Source organism: Dermochelys coriacea, chromosome 7, assembly GCF_009764565.3.
Source record: "Dermochelys coriacea isolate rDerCor1 chromosome 7, rDerCor1.pri.v4, whole genome shotgun sequence".
In the NCBI taxonomy this organism is placed as follows: Eukaryota; Metazoa; Chordata; order Testudines; family Dermochelyidae; genus Dermochelys; species Dermochelys coriacea.
This window is the reverse complement of record NC_050074.1, coordinates 22,545,769-22,559,930: the sequence shown is the minus strand read 5'-3', so window position 1 is coordinate 22,559,930 and position 14,162 is coordinate 22,545,769. Positions and strand designations below refer to the sequence as shown.

The 14,162-nt window shown below is 50.8% G+C and overlaps 1 protein-coding gene across 1 annotated transcript in view; it reads left to right on the top strand.

Moving 5' to 3' along the window:
- Nucleotides 1-14,162, top strand: part of PLXNA1 (plexin A1) — a 274,845-nt gene that overhangs the window by 170,134 nt on the left and 90,549 nt on the right. Inside the window, 3 exon segments of the mRNA XM_038409069.2 lie at nucleotides 6,571-6,649; nucleotides 6,652-6,711; nucleotides 6,714-6,769. Coding sequence (XP_038264997.1) covers nucleotides 6,571-6,649; nucleotides 6,652-6,711; nucleotides 6,714-6,769 — 195 coding nt within the window.

Genomic DNA, 14,162 nt, shown 5'->3' with positions numbered 1-14,162 from the left:
CTGGTTCCTTATGGTGTACTGTCATGCTCTCATGGGTAGGTGGGCATGGCCTGTTACAGGCACTTCCTGGGGATGCAGTATAGAATCGTGCATATACCACAGCCATTCCCCTGCCAGTGAGAACTGGACTCACCTGGCAAAGGAATCAGTGGGAGAGAAGGCAGTCAATAGAGAGGCAGAGAGAAGTAGGGAGATGGGGAATCAGAGCCAGAGATGGAGGGGTGGGGGAAGCAAAGAGAGAGACACACACCCAAAGGTGGAGGGAAGAGAGACAGAAAGCGATAGAGATGGGTGGGGGCGAGAGACAGATGGAGGGCGAGGAGAGAATGTCGGAGCTGAGGGACGGGGAGAAGCAGCCAGATGGAAGGGAAAAAAAAGGGTCAGAATGGCCCAGAGATGGCGAGATACAGATGGAGAGGAGCGAGGCCCAGTGTAGGAGGCAGGCGGGGGCAGCCAGGCAGCTGGAACAGGTTCTGCCTCGTAGCCATGCTGAACCCCCTAGGTCCTGGGCACTGCCTCTAGAGTTTCGGAGGTTCCAGCCAGGGTTGCCATTTACTCTTGTCTCAGTGGCCAGGACCCATCTGGACCGGGTGGTGGAATATTGGTGGGTGCCACAACTCCATGACTGGAGCTGTTTGGAAAACAGGCGTAGGAGGGTGGAGAAGTTCTATGGAAAATTATGAATTTTCATTGAAAAAGTGAAAATTTAACATTTAGGATTTGGGTTTTTTTAATTAAAAGTTTCCAGTTTTTGAGGGAAGCAGACAGCCACTGAGTATTTCAGTTAGTAGAAAACCCTTGGAGAAAAATGGAAAGCTTTTGACCTACCCAGCTCTCCACCCGCCCTGCTACTAGGTGGTGGAGTCTGGAAGGGGGAGCTGGAGGGGAACGGGGCGTAGGCCCCTGATCTGGGTGGAGAGCTTTTTGGGCTGTGTGGAGCCTTCCTGCCCAGCATGGCAGGAGTTAATTGACTGCACGGGAAGTTTCATCAGGCCTTTGAATTGATGCTTGAAAGTTGCTGAGGAAGGAGTTGTTAAAATCCCCTGGCCACCACATAAGGGGAGGGCTGGATAGAGTCACAGCCAGTCCCCCCGAGGAAACCTCATCACTCGCTTTGGCATGGAGTGACAGGGCCTGCGGCTCACTGGAAAGGGCTCCCAGCACCAGGTGTTTCCTGTTTTGGAGCAGGGTGAGATTTTTGCTGGATGAGACAAATCTCCCGGCAGATGCAGAACATGTGACAGATGCAGAACATGTGACGTAGCTGGTGGATTTGGCTCCTTCAGCAAAATGGGAGTGTGTGTGTGTGTGTGTGTGTGTGTGTGTGTGAGAGAGAGCATTAACTGTGTGTGTGTGTGTGTGTGTGTGTGTGTGTGTGTGTGTGTGTGAGAGAGAGCATTAACTGTGTGTGTGTGTGTGTGTGTGTGAGAGAGCATTAACTGTGTGTGTGTGTGTGTGTGTGTGTGTGTGTGTGTGTGAGAGAGAGAGAGAGAGCATTAACTGTGTGTGTGTGTGTGTGTGTGTGTGTGAGAGAGAGAGAGCATTAACTGTGTGTGTGTGTGTGTGTGTGTGTGTGTGAGAGAGAGAGAGCATTAACTGTGTGTGTGTGTGTGTGTGTGTGAGAGAGAGAGCATTAACTGTGTGTGTGTGTGTGTGTGTGTGTGTGTGTGTGTGTGAGAGAGAGAGAGCATTAACTGTGTGTGTGTGTGTGTGTGTGTGTGTGAGAGAGAGAGAGAGAGAGCATTAACTGTGTGTGTGTGTGTGTGTGTGTGTGTGTGTGTGTGTGAGAGAGAGAGAGCATTAACTGTGTGTGTTTGTGTGTGTGTGTGTGAGAGAGCATGAACTGTGTGTGTGAGAGAGAGAGAGCGCATTAACTGTGTGTGTGAGAGAGAGAGCATTAACTCTGTGTGTGTGAGAGCGAACATTGACTTTGTGTGTGTGTGTGTGTGTAAGTGAGAGAGAGCGAACATTGACTTTGTGTGTGTGACAGCATGAACTGTGTGTGTGTGAGAGAGAGAGCAAGAGAGCAAACGTGTGTGAGAGAGAGCATTAACTGTGTGTGTGTGTGTGTGAGAGAGAGAGAGAGCGAACATTGACTTTGTGGGTGTGTGTGTGTGAGAGAGAGAGAGAGAGCATTAACTCTGTGTGTGTGTGTGTGTGTGTGTGGTGTGTGTGTGGTGTGTGTGTGTGAGAGAGAGCGAACATTGACTTTGTGGGTGTGTGTGAGAGAGAGAGAGAGCATTAACTCTGTGTGTGTGTGTGTGTGTGTGTGTGTGTGAGAGTGAACATTGACTTTGTGTGTGTGTGTGTGTGTAAGTGAGAGAGAGCGAACATTGACTTTGTGTGTGTGACAGCATGAACTGTGTGTGTGTGAGAGAGAGAGAGCATTAACTGTGTGTGTGTGTGTGTGTGTGTGTGTGAGAGAGAGCGAACATTGACTTTGTGTGAGTGAGAGAGAGAGCGAACATTGACTTTGTGTGTGTGTGTGACAGAGCATGAACTGTGTGTGTGAGAGAGAGCAAGAGAGCAAACGTGTGTGAGAGAGCATTAACTCTGTGTGTGTGTGTGTGTGTGTGTGTGTGTGTGTGTGTGTAGGAGAGAGTGAGCATTAACTGTGTTCCTGTGAGAGAGCGTGAACATTATCACTGTGTATGTGCACTATGGGGCCCATTCTCTGTTGCACCCAGACATGCCTGAGCAAGGTGGGGTAACAGAATCACTGGCAGGATAGGGAGCTACAGCAATTGGCTCACACAGTTACTCAGCAGAGGCTTCAGGGAGCACAAGCCCGTTGTTTAAGGGTCAGTCAGAGAATTGCTGGTGGAGGTGGGAGAGGGTCTTCAGGAGGGCGCTAGGTCCAAGGGCAATGGGCTTGTCGACCAGCTCAGGGAGAGCATTCCATGCCTAGGGAGAAATTGCACTGGTGGCTGTTGGAGAAGCAGACATAGGCAGTCCAGACTGGCTTGGGGGAGATGGAAGAAGGGTGGGTGAGCAGGGAGGGGCAGGTACCCAGAGCCTTGAAGGCAAGGAAATGGAGGGGTTTCAGGTCTTGTTTAAGAGAAGTGAAGCCCCCTAGGATGTGTGGTTCCCGGCCAGGGAGGCTGCACCACCCACCGTACCTCCCTGAACTGCAGGGGGCTTGTACGAGTGCTAAAACCCCATCAGAAGCTCACATCCCATCCTCAGCAAATGGTTGATGGGAGCCAGGAGCAGCCAGGAGGTTATGGGGTTCAGACCCGGCTGGTGCTCTCTGAATCTGTCCTGTGATCCAGTGCTGGCGGTTTCAGAGTGCCCATAGCGAATGTATGGAGCTGGGCATCCCCCGGAGGTTCCCACCAGAGGGAAAGGTAATATCCAGAGTGAGGGCATTACCATGGCATTGGGATTATCGTAGAGCCGAGACATTATTGCAAGTCCCCACCAGGGCCAGGCCTCTGTCTCTTGGTGTCCTGGAGAGGATCTACAGCATTGTATGTAAAATATGACTTATCTGGGCTCTAAATAAGAGCCTTAAATGAGCCCCTCCTCCTCACCAGGGAGTGAGATCTAGAGTATGGACTCTGCAAATCAGGGCTCCTGGATTCTATCATTGCACAAGTCCACTTTCTTCTCTACGCCTCACTTTCCCCACCTGCAAAATGGAGATGATAAAACCTGCTGGTGGCGACCAGGATAGGCGGTGCAATCGCCTCCCAAAAGAGGCGATGAAGCCCTGTTGCTTGGGCTCTGGAAAGCAGGTGGGACAGTGTCCTAGGAAGTGTGCTGGCAGGGTCCAAGCATGCACTGGCCTCAGGAGAGGACCACATGGCAAGTTGGGTCTGGTTCTTCTCACATGGTGTGGTTCTCTGCTGACCTGGGGATGCAAGGTTTTTGGTAGTTAGGGATGTCTGTGAAGTGTTCTGGGTGCTCAGTGAGATGTGCAGTGGCAGTGGTGCTGGGAATAGCTTCCTCATGGAATGGCACCTCAGTAATTGCTATTCCTGCCTCTGGTTCCAGCCCCACTTTGGAATTAGCACCACTGTGTCAGGTGAGATCTGTGAAGGCTGCAGCTGGGGATAGGCCGACTCGCCCTGCTCCCATCAGGGCAGCCAGAGAGGCGCTGCAGATCCCTGAACAAAGTGCAGTTTCTGTTCTTGGGCTGGTATTCTTTTCAAACATGTTATTCTCTCTCCCCTATTTAAAGCCAGCACTGCTAAGAGTAGCTGCCCCCAGGCACGAGTCCCCAGCCGGGCCCTGCAAGGCATGGCCTGGGGATGCATCAGGCTATTGTTTGCCGAAGTGAGGTCCTTCAGGAATACCGAGCTGTTGTTCTGCCCAACCCGTTTTATTTTTGCTCTCTGCCCGCTCTCCTGTGCTTTGCAGACAGGCCTGGGGGATCCCTAGAGAGCAGCCTGAGTGTTGAAACTGATGCCTCTGAAAAGTTCAGTTTGCAGTAGGGCGCCCTTGACCGCCTTCCCCCTAGAGCTGCTGCTATAAGGTCAGCTTCATGTGCAGCTGTGACCCAATCCATTGCGCATGCCACCCTCCTTGCTGGACTGGGTTGATGCCGTATCTGCTGAATGGATGTTGCCCCCCTCCCCCACTAGTGTCGCAGATCTCCACAGGGTCTGCGTGTGGCTGCTCTGCCAGGCAGAGCTGGTGGACACTCTGTTAAGCCTCTCTTGGCTGGAAGTGGCTTTCTGCAGATTCCACAACTGAATGCTCTGCTTCTCCTTTGCCAGGTCTGCGCTGGATTTCAGGTCAGACCTGCCGGGAGAGCCGGAGTCGGCTCTGTTGCTTATTTGTAGGGCCTCATGGGCCAGCTGGGCGTCTGCAGCTTAGGATTCATGGGGGACGGTAAAGGGATGAACATCCCCATGAACATTTCCTTCCCTGGAATATCAGGCTCTGTTCTTGGCAAACTACGGAGCTTCGCTCAGGGCTGTCACAGATGGGTTAGTGTCTGGCCCACAGTTGTAGCATGCTCAACTCTCCACCCTCATGGGTTATGGTACTTATTTTAGGCTGATTCTTGCTTGGAGTCAGCAAGTCAGGATTGCACAGGGCTGAAATAGGGGGCCTGTAAGTCAGGAGGGAGGTGCGCTGGCAGAGCTGTGTGGGGCCCAAGACTGGAACAGCCGGGGGCTGTGGGTCAGGAGGGAGGTGCACTGTCAGGGTGGTGAGGGTGGGGTATCTTTGCTTGGCTGCCTGGAATGCTGTGTGCCTGGCTCCAGCCAGTGTTTAGTCTCAGGTTCCCTTTCCTCCATTTTCTAAATAGACCTGCAGCCTTCAGTGAAGAGCTGCTTCCTTCCCGGGGCCTATGGGCTGGCCCTGGGGTTCACTTGTTCTTTGCTCTGCTGGCTCTAGTTGCCCATGCCCAGCCAAAATGCTTCTTGGGAAGCCCTGCATTAGCAGGCAGGTTGCAGTAGAGCTGGGGGCTCAGTGTGAGCAGGTGTGTCGTCTGTTCCCCTCCAGGCTGCTAGCCTGAGTTGGCTGGCCCAGCAGTGTCTGTGGGGGAGGAGAACACGTGGACCTGGCTCTGCCCTAGAGAGAGGGTTGCACGGGGGAGAACAGGTGCCCGGCAGGCTCACAGGTATGAGGAGGTGGGGTCTGTACAGCGCCTGACACAGCTGAGTGTGGTTGGCACTCACTGCATGCTGGGTAAAGTGGACTGGTACTACTGAGCAGTGCACCCTCTGGCTGAGTGCGGGAGTGTCGTTGATGAGCTCTAAAACAGTCTCTTCTTTTCTTGGTTGGACAGGTCGTGGCAGGGGCTGGGAGTATGGGAGAAAGCCTGTAGCTCTTGCAAATTTGCTGCAGAATCTGCCCCTTGGCCACAGAAATGTGTTCCAGAAAACTCGGCTTTCCTAACCCTTAGTGGTTGTTCAAAAATCTTCCACATGTGAACTTAGGGAAACCGATGCAGTGATACCTCAAAACAGTAACTCTGAGAAGGTAACCTGAGAAAGTGCACCTTGGTGTGTTAACTCTGAAACCTACGATGCCAGTGAACATGTCAAAGCCTACTTCACTGGTGATCATTCTACCAGAAACATGCAGCTAACAAGTTCATCCCACGCCCCCAACCTGTCTCCCACACTCTCCCTGCTGGCCCAGAGTCTGTATCACAGTTATGGCCTTATGTTTGTACAACTAATCCTACTGCCCATTAAAAATGGCAAATGTTGGGGCAGTGGGGAATGGATTCAACATTGGACTGAGTGACGTGAGGACATTAACCGTGTCCCATTTCTGTGTTAGCCCAAAGCTGCCGCAGAATTCCCGAGCCTGCCGCACTGTGCTGCAGTGGAAACCAGGGGCCATGCTGCAGAAGGGAAGTCCGCATGCTGCTGAGTATGCAGAGCCTTGGTCAAAGCAGCTGTGAAATTCCCGCACTCACAAAGGGCAGGATCCTGCCCTTCCAGCTGTGTACCATCTCTCATGGTATTTTCCTTGGCCCATCAGTATGGATGTTTTCTCAGTAGAGTCTGGAGAATCTCAGTTCTGGTGATGACCAGCATTCCCAAGTCAGGGGGGGGATACTGTGCCTTGTCTCACTAGTTCATGGCCTGCTGTTTGTTCCTCCTGCAGGACTGCCCACAGATTCTGCCCTCCACCCAGATCTACATCCCTGTGGGCGTGGTGAAGCCCATCACTCTGACAGCCAAGAACTGCCACAGCCACAGTCTGGCCAGCGCAACTACGAATGCATCTTCCACATCCCCGCAGCGCCACTCGCGTCACAGCTCTGCGCTTCAACAGTACCAGCATCCAGTGCCAGAACACCTCGGTGAGTCCACAGCTCCTGCCCTGCCAGCCTGGGCTGTTCTTCCATCGCAGGGTGTGTGAGAACACCATTCCTGCCTGCGGAGTGTCTGTGACACCTCCCCTGGCACTTCTCTAGCCAGAATGTGTTTCACTTCCAAGTCGTTCCTCTCCACTTCCCCACAAACTTCATGGATTAAAGGTCACCCCAGCTGCCTTGCTTGTTCCCTGGCGGTTTTTGTCTCTTCATGCTTGATCGGCAGGTGGAAAATGTAGGTTCATGGTGGCCGTGGGGGTCTTGGGAGAGATTCTCCAGCTCCTCACGCTCTGTCTCTCTCCTCCCCTGTCCCCCTCAGTCTCTGTCCTTTCCTTGTCCCTGTCTCTTTCCCCCCCCAGCTGCAAGGAGAGATTGCTTGGTGGAATTGTTCCATGCCAGAATCAACACCCCTCCCTCCTCTGCGGTGGAGCCAAACGCGACCCCAGGGGGACCCTCCCATGCTTTATGAGCAATTTCCAAGGAAATTTGCTTATGAAAGCCAAGAAAGTAGCCTGGGCTGGAGCCAGCTGGGCTGGAGTTGAGACTCTGCTCCCGCTTCTCTCCTTCCCCTGTTTGCACTTAGTTTTCCCCTTACACCAAATGATCCCACTTTACAAGTGGCATTGAGTTAATTACTTATTGCATGCAGCATTGCACTCACTCTCACGTGCTCACACATGTCCCGTCACACTTTCCCAGCCTGTTTGGCTGATGCCCATCAACCCTGGGCTTCCACACACAGCTCTGCTGATGGCTGTCAATCCTGACCAGCAGCCCCCGCTACTATTCCAGTCTTGAGCTCTTACACACACCTCTACCAGCACCCCTCACTCCTGCTCTCCAGCCCTTCTGCTTTTCCATTCCTGAGCTCTCACACAGCACTCTGCCAATGCCCCTCAATGCTGAACCTCTTCCCCTGCTATTCCAGCCTCCTCTCCCGCAGCTCTGATGATGCATCTCAGGCCCATCCCCTACTCTTCTGCCAGTGCACCCTCTGTCTAGACCTCCAGCAATCCCAATGTCCCCACAAACACCTCTGCGATGAACCCCCCCACCCCCACCCCACCCTGCCTTGGCTGGCTCGCTCTGCTCCTGGATGGATGAAGAGGAGAGTGGCTTCATAGCCAGGCCATGTGGTCCCTCCGGGAAGCTCTGTCTGCCCCATGCTGCTTGTGAATTCTGTGCAGAGAGCGCTGATGCTGCAAACAGACAGATCTAAAGTATCAATCCTCCAGTCACCTCTAGGAAATGCTGTTGCTACGGTTCCTCTGCTGACCTGCTGGGCTTTGTACCACCTTCCTGCATCTGCATGAAAGGGGCCACTCCTCTCTCGCTTTCTCATTTAATCCTTTCAAATTTGTTTTCCGTCACTTACACCATGAAACTCGTTTGCAGCCTGACATGAACTGCGCTCCCTGCTCTCCCATCCTTCAGCTGCACAAGTGACATTTAGAAGCTATTGAAAAGCTGCTGTTTGCTTCAGACAGCCTTTCCTTCCTCTCCTCCCCCTCACAGGTCTCCCTGCGGCGTGTTAGGGCGGGGTCTGGAGAACATCACAGTGGTCTGTCTGTCCTCTCTCTCTCCCCACACTTGTGAGTTTGGGTTTGGGAAAGGGAGCTTGGCAAAGAGGATTCTTTACCCATGATGTACGTATTGCATCTGGGAGAGAGGAGATGCTCTCCACCCAGATGGATCTGCTTCTTAAACTATCAGCTATGTTCTGCCCTGGCTGGTTGGTAGCAGGGCAGCTGCCCCCTTCCCTGGATGGGCCCAGGCTGGTGGGAACCAGGGCAGCTGCGCCCTTCCCTGGATGGGTCCAGGCTGGTGGGAACCAAGGCAGCTATGCCTTTACTGCTGACTCAGCCTGGGACCTGACCCAGCGATATAAAATGTTGGCACCATTTTCTGGTAGGGAGGTAACTGGAGGCTGATACTGAGGGGTCTGCAGGGAGACTCCTAGGAAGAAACCGTGCATGGGAGAAAACTCAGGCTAAGATCTACGTTCTGTTGTCATATAAGTTAACGGGAAGGGGGAGGGGACACTTACCCAGTGTATGTGTGCTGTGGTGCGGCTGGGCATTGAGCCCAGCCTGCTCACAGCTGTAGAAATGGCATGAAGTCACACACAGAGCTGTATGAGTTCAGGTGAGGGGCAGATGTGGGGTAGGAGGAAGCAGCAAGGGGCAGCTGAACTTGTAAGATGCCATGGTCTTGTTTTTATGAGAGAGAGAGAGAGATCCCTCCACACGGAGACGTGGCTGTGAATACGAGCTACAAATGGGCTCTAGAGAGGGTGTTTTTCAGATTCTCAAAGGGTCGCTGACTCCTTCACATCACAGTTTCCATCCTGGGGAGATCTCTTAAATTCCATCCTGTCCTCCATCTGTCTGCCACTGAGTCCTAAATGCTGCCCACACCTAGCAAGCCTTAAATCCCACCTTACAGACAGCTAGCGAGCCTTGACTCCTACCCTCCATTCCCCATCATGAGCCGTAAGTCCCATGCCCGTCTCAGCTGTTTCCCTCCTGGCAGCTGGCGGGTTTCTGGGTCCAGGGTGGGCTGGGGAGCGCTCTTCGGGTGAGGCTGAGATGCTTGAACTGTATTTGGGAGAGAGAGAGGAAGCCAATGCAGAGCTGGAGCAACCTGGTCAGGCCCCACTTTGCCCTTCCTTCTCTGAGGCTGGTGCAGGGTTGTCCTCCACCAGGGCTTTGCCTTGTAGAGATAGGGAAGGCACATCAGGTCCCATCTTACCCATCCCCTTGAGCTCATATTGGTGGGCTCAGTTTGTTTTCCAGGACTCCATGTAGCCCAGTTTTAAATGAGTCAAGAAAAACTGAATGAAGAAGTCCATGCTGTGTGTGTGCGTGAGTATGTGAGAGATCAGACAGCTCCCCGTCACCCTCCCTGTGAGGAACGCCCCAGCTGGACTCTCATTCCTGCACCCTGGATAGCTCTGCTGCTCCGTTTCTATCAGAGTCTTGTAAAAGATTCTTTGGAGGTCAGCGGAATGGTCATTTTCCCAGCAGGAGACCAATTACACCAAATACCTGCTCAGCCATTTGGGGGCTGTTACTGCAACACACGGACTCCTGTACAAGGCCTAATAGCATCCCAACTGCCAGTGCTCACAAGCCCTTGAAATGGGGTTGATTAGGAGACTGGGGGATTCTGCAGCCTGGCAGCGCAAATGCTTTGGAGGAACCATTTGTCAGCTGCGGAGGACGGAGGAATGGAGTTTCCTAGTCACTGCAGGACAGCAAGGCTGCAAGGAGTCTGAGCCGCGCGCAGAGACACCTTACCAGTGTGCCAGCCACATTCATCGGTGGGTAGTCATCCAGCGCACCAGCGGGATGGCTCTTTGGGGAAAGACAGTGCAAATGCAGCTGGTGCATGGGGAAAGGTCATATAGCTCCTGATTCTGCAATTGCTTATTCACAAGCTTGGCTTTACTCATGCAAGTAGCCCTGTTAAGGTCAATAGGCTTACTCAGATGAGTAAAGCTACGCATTGGCTGAGTGTTAGTGGGATCAGGACCCACATCACGGAATCACAGAAGCCAGCATTTCCTTTGCTGCTCTGCCCATTACCCAGCGTCCTTGGGATGTTTCCCAAGAGCAGCCAAGCAGAGCTGGGTCCTTGCCCTTGTGATCCCCAGGGGGTTGGAGCAGCTTTGTGTTCACAGCCCCTCTTAGCGCTCTAGTTTCTGGTCTGGTGGGGGTTGCTCTCAACAGAGTGGGAAAGAAGGAAGCCAGGCAGAAATAGTGAGAGAAGCAGAAGTGGTGGGCGTCAGTGATCTCCCAGCTTTAAAGTGGGTATTCACCCGGGAATATTTATTGCTGCCTAACCTTTCCCATTTGAGGAGCCGCCCTGTCACCATCTCCTTCCCTCCCCTGTTCATTCTGTGCCTCTGCTCTCCATCCCACGCCCCTGCCTTTAGTCTCCCTCCTGCCAGCTCAGTCCAGCCCTCCAGTCATGGGCTCTCTGCTCCCTGGGGGATTCGCTCTTTTAAGTGGTTCTTTCCCTCCTCCCCTGGAGACGCAGAATCAATTCACTTGGGTCCGATCCGGTGAGGTACCGAGTGGATCCTCAATCCTGCTGGCTTCAGTGGGAGTTGAGAGGGCTAAATCTTCTCTTAAACCGTCCCTGTCTTTGTAGTGTATGGTTCGGCTTCGCTCTCTCTGAAGCGCTTTGGGATGCTGGGTACTGACGGGCACGATATAAAAATAAATGGCATGGTTGAATGGTAGCAAGAATGCTGGCTTAATGGTTCTTGAAGGTTGTATCTGTTACACAGCCCGTGGGGGAAGCCTGTGTCTATAGAAATGCAAAGCCTGGGAGAGGTGTTGCCGTGACTGGGGGCGAGTAGGTGGGGTGATGGGGATGGGAATTACTGACAATCTGTGCTGATTTCTTCCCATTCCATTACTGCCTGCGAACAGGGGCAATGGGAAATGCTCAGGGCAAAAGGTAGCTTCTGTATTTTCGGAGCAGCTCTGTGCATTCCCGCAACGGTGCATTAACTACATTGTGCCTGGAGCTTTTATTTAAAGGAACATGAAGGCTCTTTAGTTTAGGCACCAACCAGCAGGGTTTGTTTGAAACACAAATGTATTTTACAAAGCTTAACTCTAGAACCATCCACTCTTATGAATGATTGGTGTTACAGTGGGGCTATTGTGCTAGGCACTGTACAGACACCTCATAAGAGGTAATCCCTGCCCCCAAACAACTGAAAGGCTGAACAGAGCAGAAGTGACATGGGCACAGAGAGTGTGCAGGGACTTGCACAAGATCACACAGCAGCTTAGTGGCAGAGCGGGGACAGAGAATCCAGGTTTCCTGTGTCCCAGTCCAGTGCTTTATCTATTGGACAGCACTGCATCTCCTGCTTGGAGTCTACATCTCCATAATAAAACATTGCAAAGAGGTTGCCATTTGGCTAGTATGAAAACACAGGTTTGGCCTAGAAATGATCAGATGTGCCCAGATAGCAAAGCAAAATGCCTGTGTGCAGAGTGTAGAAAATTGGTCAAGTTGTCCTTGAGTTACAAATCATTCAGATTTTGGGGCTAGTCAGTTGCAGCTCCATGGTGTTAAGATATGAAACAGAATTCCTTTGTAAATCCAGTTTTTATTCCCCTTCTAATTCTGCACAAGAGAAATCTTTCTCAAATGACAGGACCTGTCTTTACTTTCAGGGTACACTCAGTGCCTGTTTTAACATTTGAAGGCAATGAGCCAGCCCATTCTTTAGAGTGGGTGCTTAAAATTCACACTTCTTTGTAATTTTACTCCTCTATCCTTTTTCGATCCATCTGGCTTGATGATAACACTTCACACTTTCCATGCAGTTAAGTATAATTAATGGTGACCTGCAGTAGGGGGTGGAGGAGGGATTGAGTTCCTACCCTGGGTTGTTTCTTTGTGATGAATAAGGAAGACTGGAAAGTTTTTGTTTGTTTGTTTAAATTTGACTTGTTTACAATGTTAGAAAGTTATCTTATCTAGCCAGAAGATACTCTGGTGACTGGTGAACTAGTGAAATGCAGAAATCATCAGAGACTGAAAGGTCTCTGATTCAGGAAGGTCCTTAAATATATACTTAATTCCCATGACTTTTGTGGGACCTACACATGGAGTTAAGTGCTTTTCTGATTAGGGATGCTTTCCTGAAAGGTGAGGGGGAGGCTGAATGAGGAAGGCATTTTTAATCGAGAGACGCTTTGTCTTGTATTTCATTTTGGTAATACTTATCTAACTCCAATGACTAGTTAACATTTTGAAGAAAAGACATCTTTGTTAAAGAATCAACACTCCATTCACTAAGGTATGAAACCTGACAATATGCATTCTCTGAGACATCTATTACATCCTCCAGTAAAACCAAGGGACACCAGACATGACATTACTGATATTTGTAAGGTTAAAAAGCAAGCAGAAAAAAACTACAACCCCTCTCCCCGCCCTTGGGCTTTCTTCATGCATTTTTTATACATAAAGAAACAAAAACAGGGCACAAGCTCAATTTAAAAAAAAAATTCTTTGCACGTCAACTTTAAATATAGTGCTTTGGTTAATTAAAATCCTTAAAGAGACATAGAAACTTCAGCCTTATTATTAGGCATAGTGATGCACTGAAACTGAAATATGTATCCTTTGTGCAGTTTAAAACTCCTTAGCATGTAAAAGCGTGGAGGTGAATACTAGCCTCAATCTTGCAAACCTACCTGTGAGTAAAGTTACTCGTGCAGGCAAAGTGTTCACAGGCTCGATGCCATCATGTGAAATGGAAGGTGGATAAATATCCACATATCCTCACAGTTGATACAGTCTCTTAAATGTGTGTAGGTAAACCAATCCCATTCTCCCAAACCTTACCTCTGCCCCCTATTGCCCACCTGCCATCCATATAACAGCGTCAGTGTCACTGGTCCAGCGGCTGCAAACAGTAAACAGCCACGGTGGTGAAAAGCAGCATTGTTTTTCATAATCTGAGGCATTGCTAGTAACAGAGGGAAGAATTGTTTTTAATTATATGGGGCCAAATTTCTGGTGTAGCCAAAGTGGGTTAAAGGAGTTACACCAGGAATGGATTTGGCCCAAGTTTTTTTTCCTCCCACCGAATGCATCCGATGAAGTGAGCTGCAGCTCACGAAAGCTTATGCTCAAATAAATTTGTTAGTCTCTAAGGTGCCACAAGTACTCCTTTTCTTTCCAAGGTGAAATGTCAGTCGCTGTGGCCCTAGAAACATTTGGTCCCTTTACATTGTAAAATAAGAATAAACGCCGGCTCTCCTTTCTGCTCAGACTTGGGTTTGTAGTCTAGGCACTTTGAGGGGAAATGTAGCACTAAGCCATTTCCTTTTCCCTTTAACAAAAGCCACACTTGGTGGTGAGCAGCTGTGTCAACTGTGGAAAGCCCTTTCGGGCCATTCTCTTTCAGTTCCCCCCTCACTCACAGCTGAAGAGTCACTCATCCTTCATGCATCTTATCTCTGGCTTCCAGCTGTTGCTCTTTGAACTCCGTCCCTTCCAGAATGGTGTTCCTGGTGTGGAGAGGCATCTGCCAGCATAACTGCCTCTTTGGAAAATGAATGGCGAGTTCCCCCCTTTCCTTTTTATCCCGGTGGCAAAGTGGCCTGTGATTGGAAAACGCTGTTCCTGTGTCCTAGCACCAACCAGTGCATTGAGGGGAGCCAGGCAGATACTTACTGGGTTTGTTTGTTAGGAATTCTTGTACAGTTTCCCTGAAATTAAGAGGGATCCAGAATGTAAACGCTTTTGGTGAGCTGATTGATTTGTATTCTTCCTATGCACAGCTCAAATGCCATTGGAGGAGCTCAAATTACTTGCAAACCCTAAGTAAGCCTCCCAACACTTG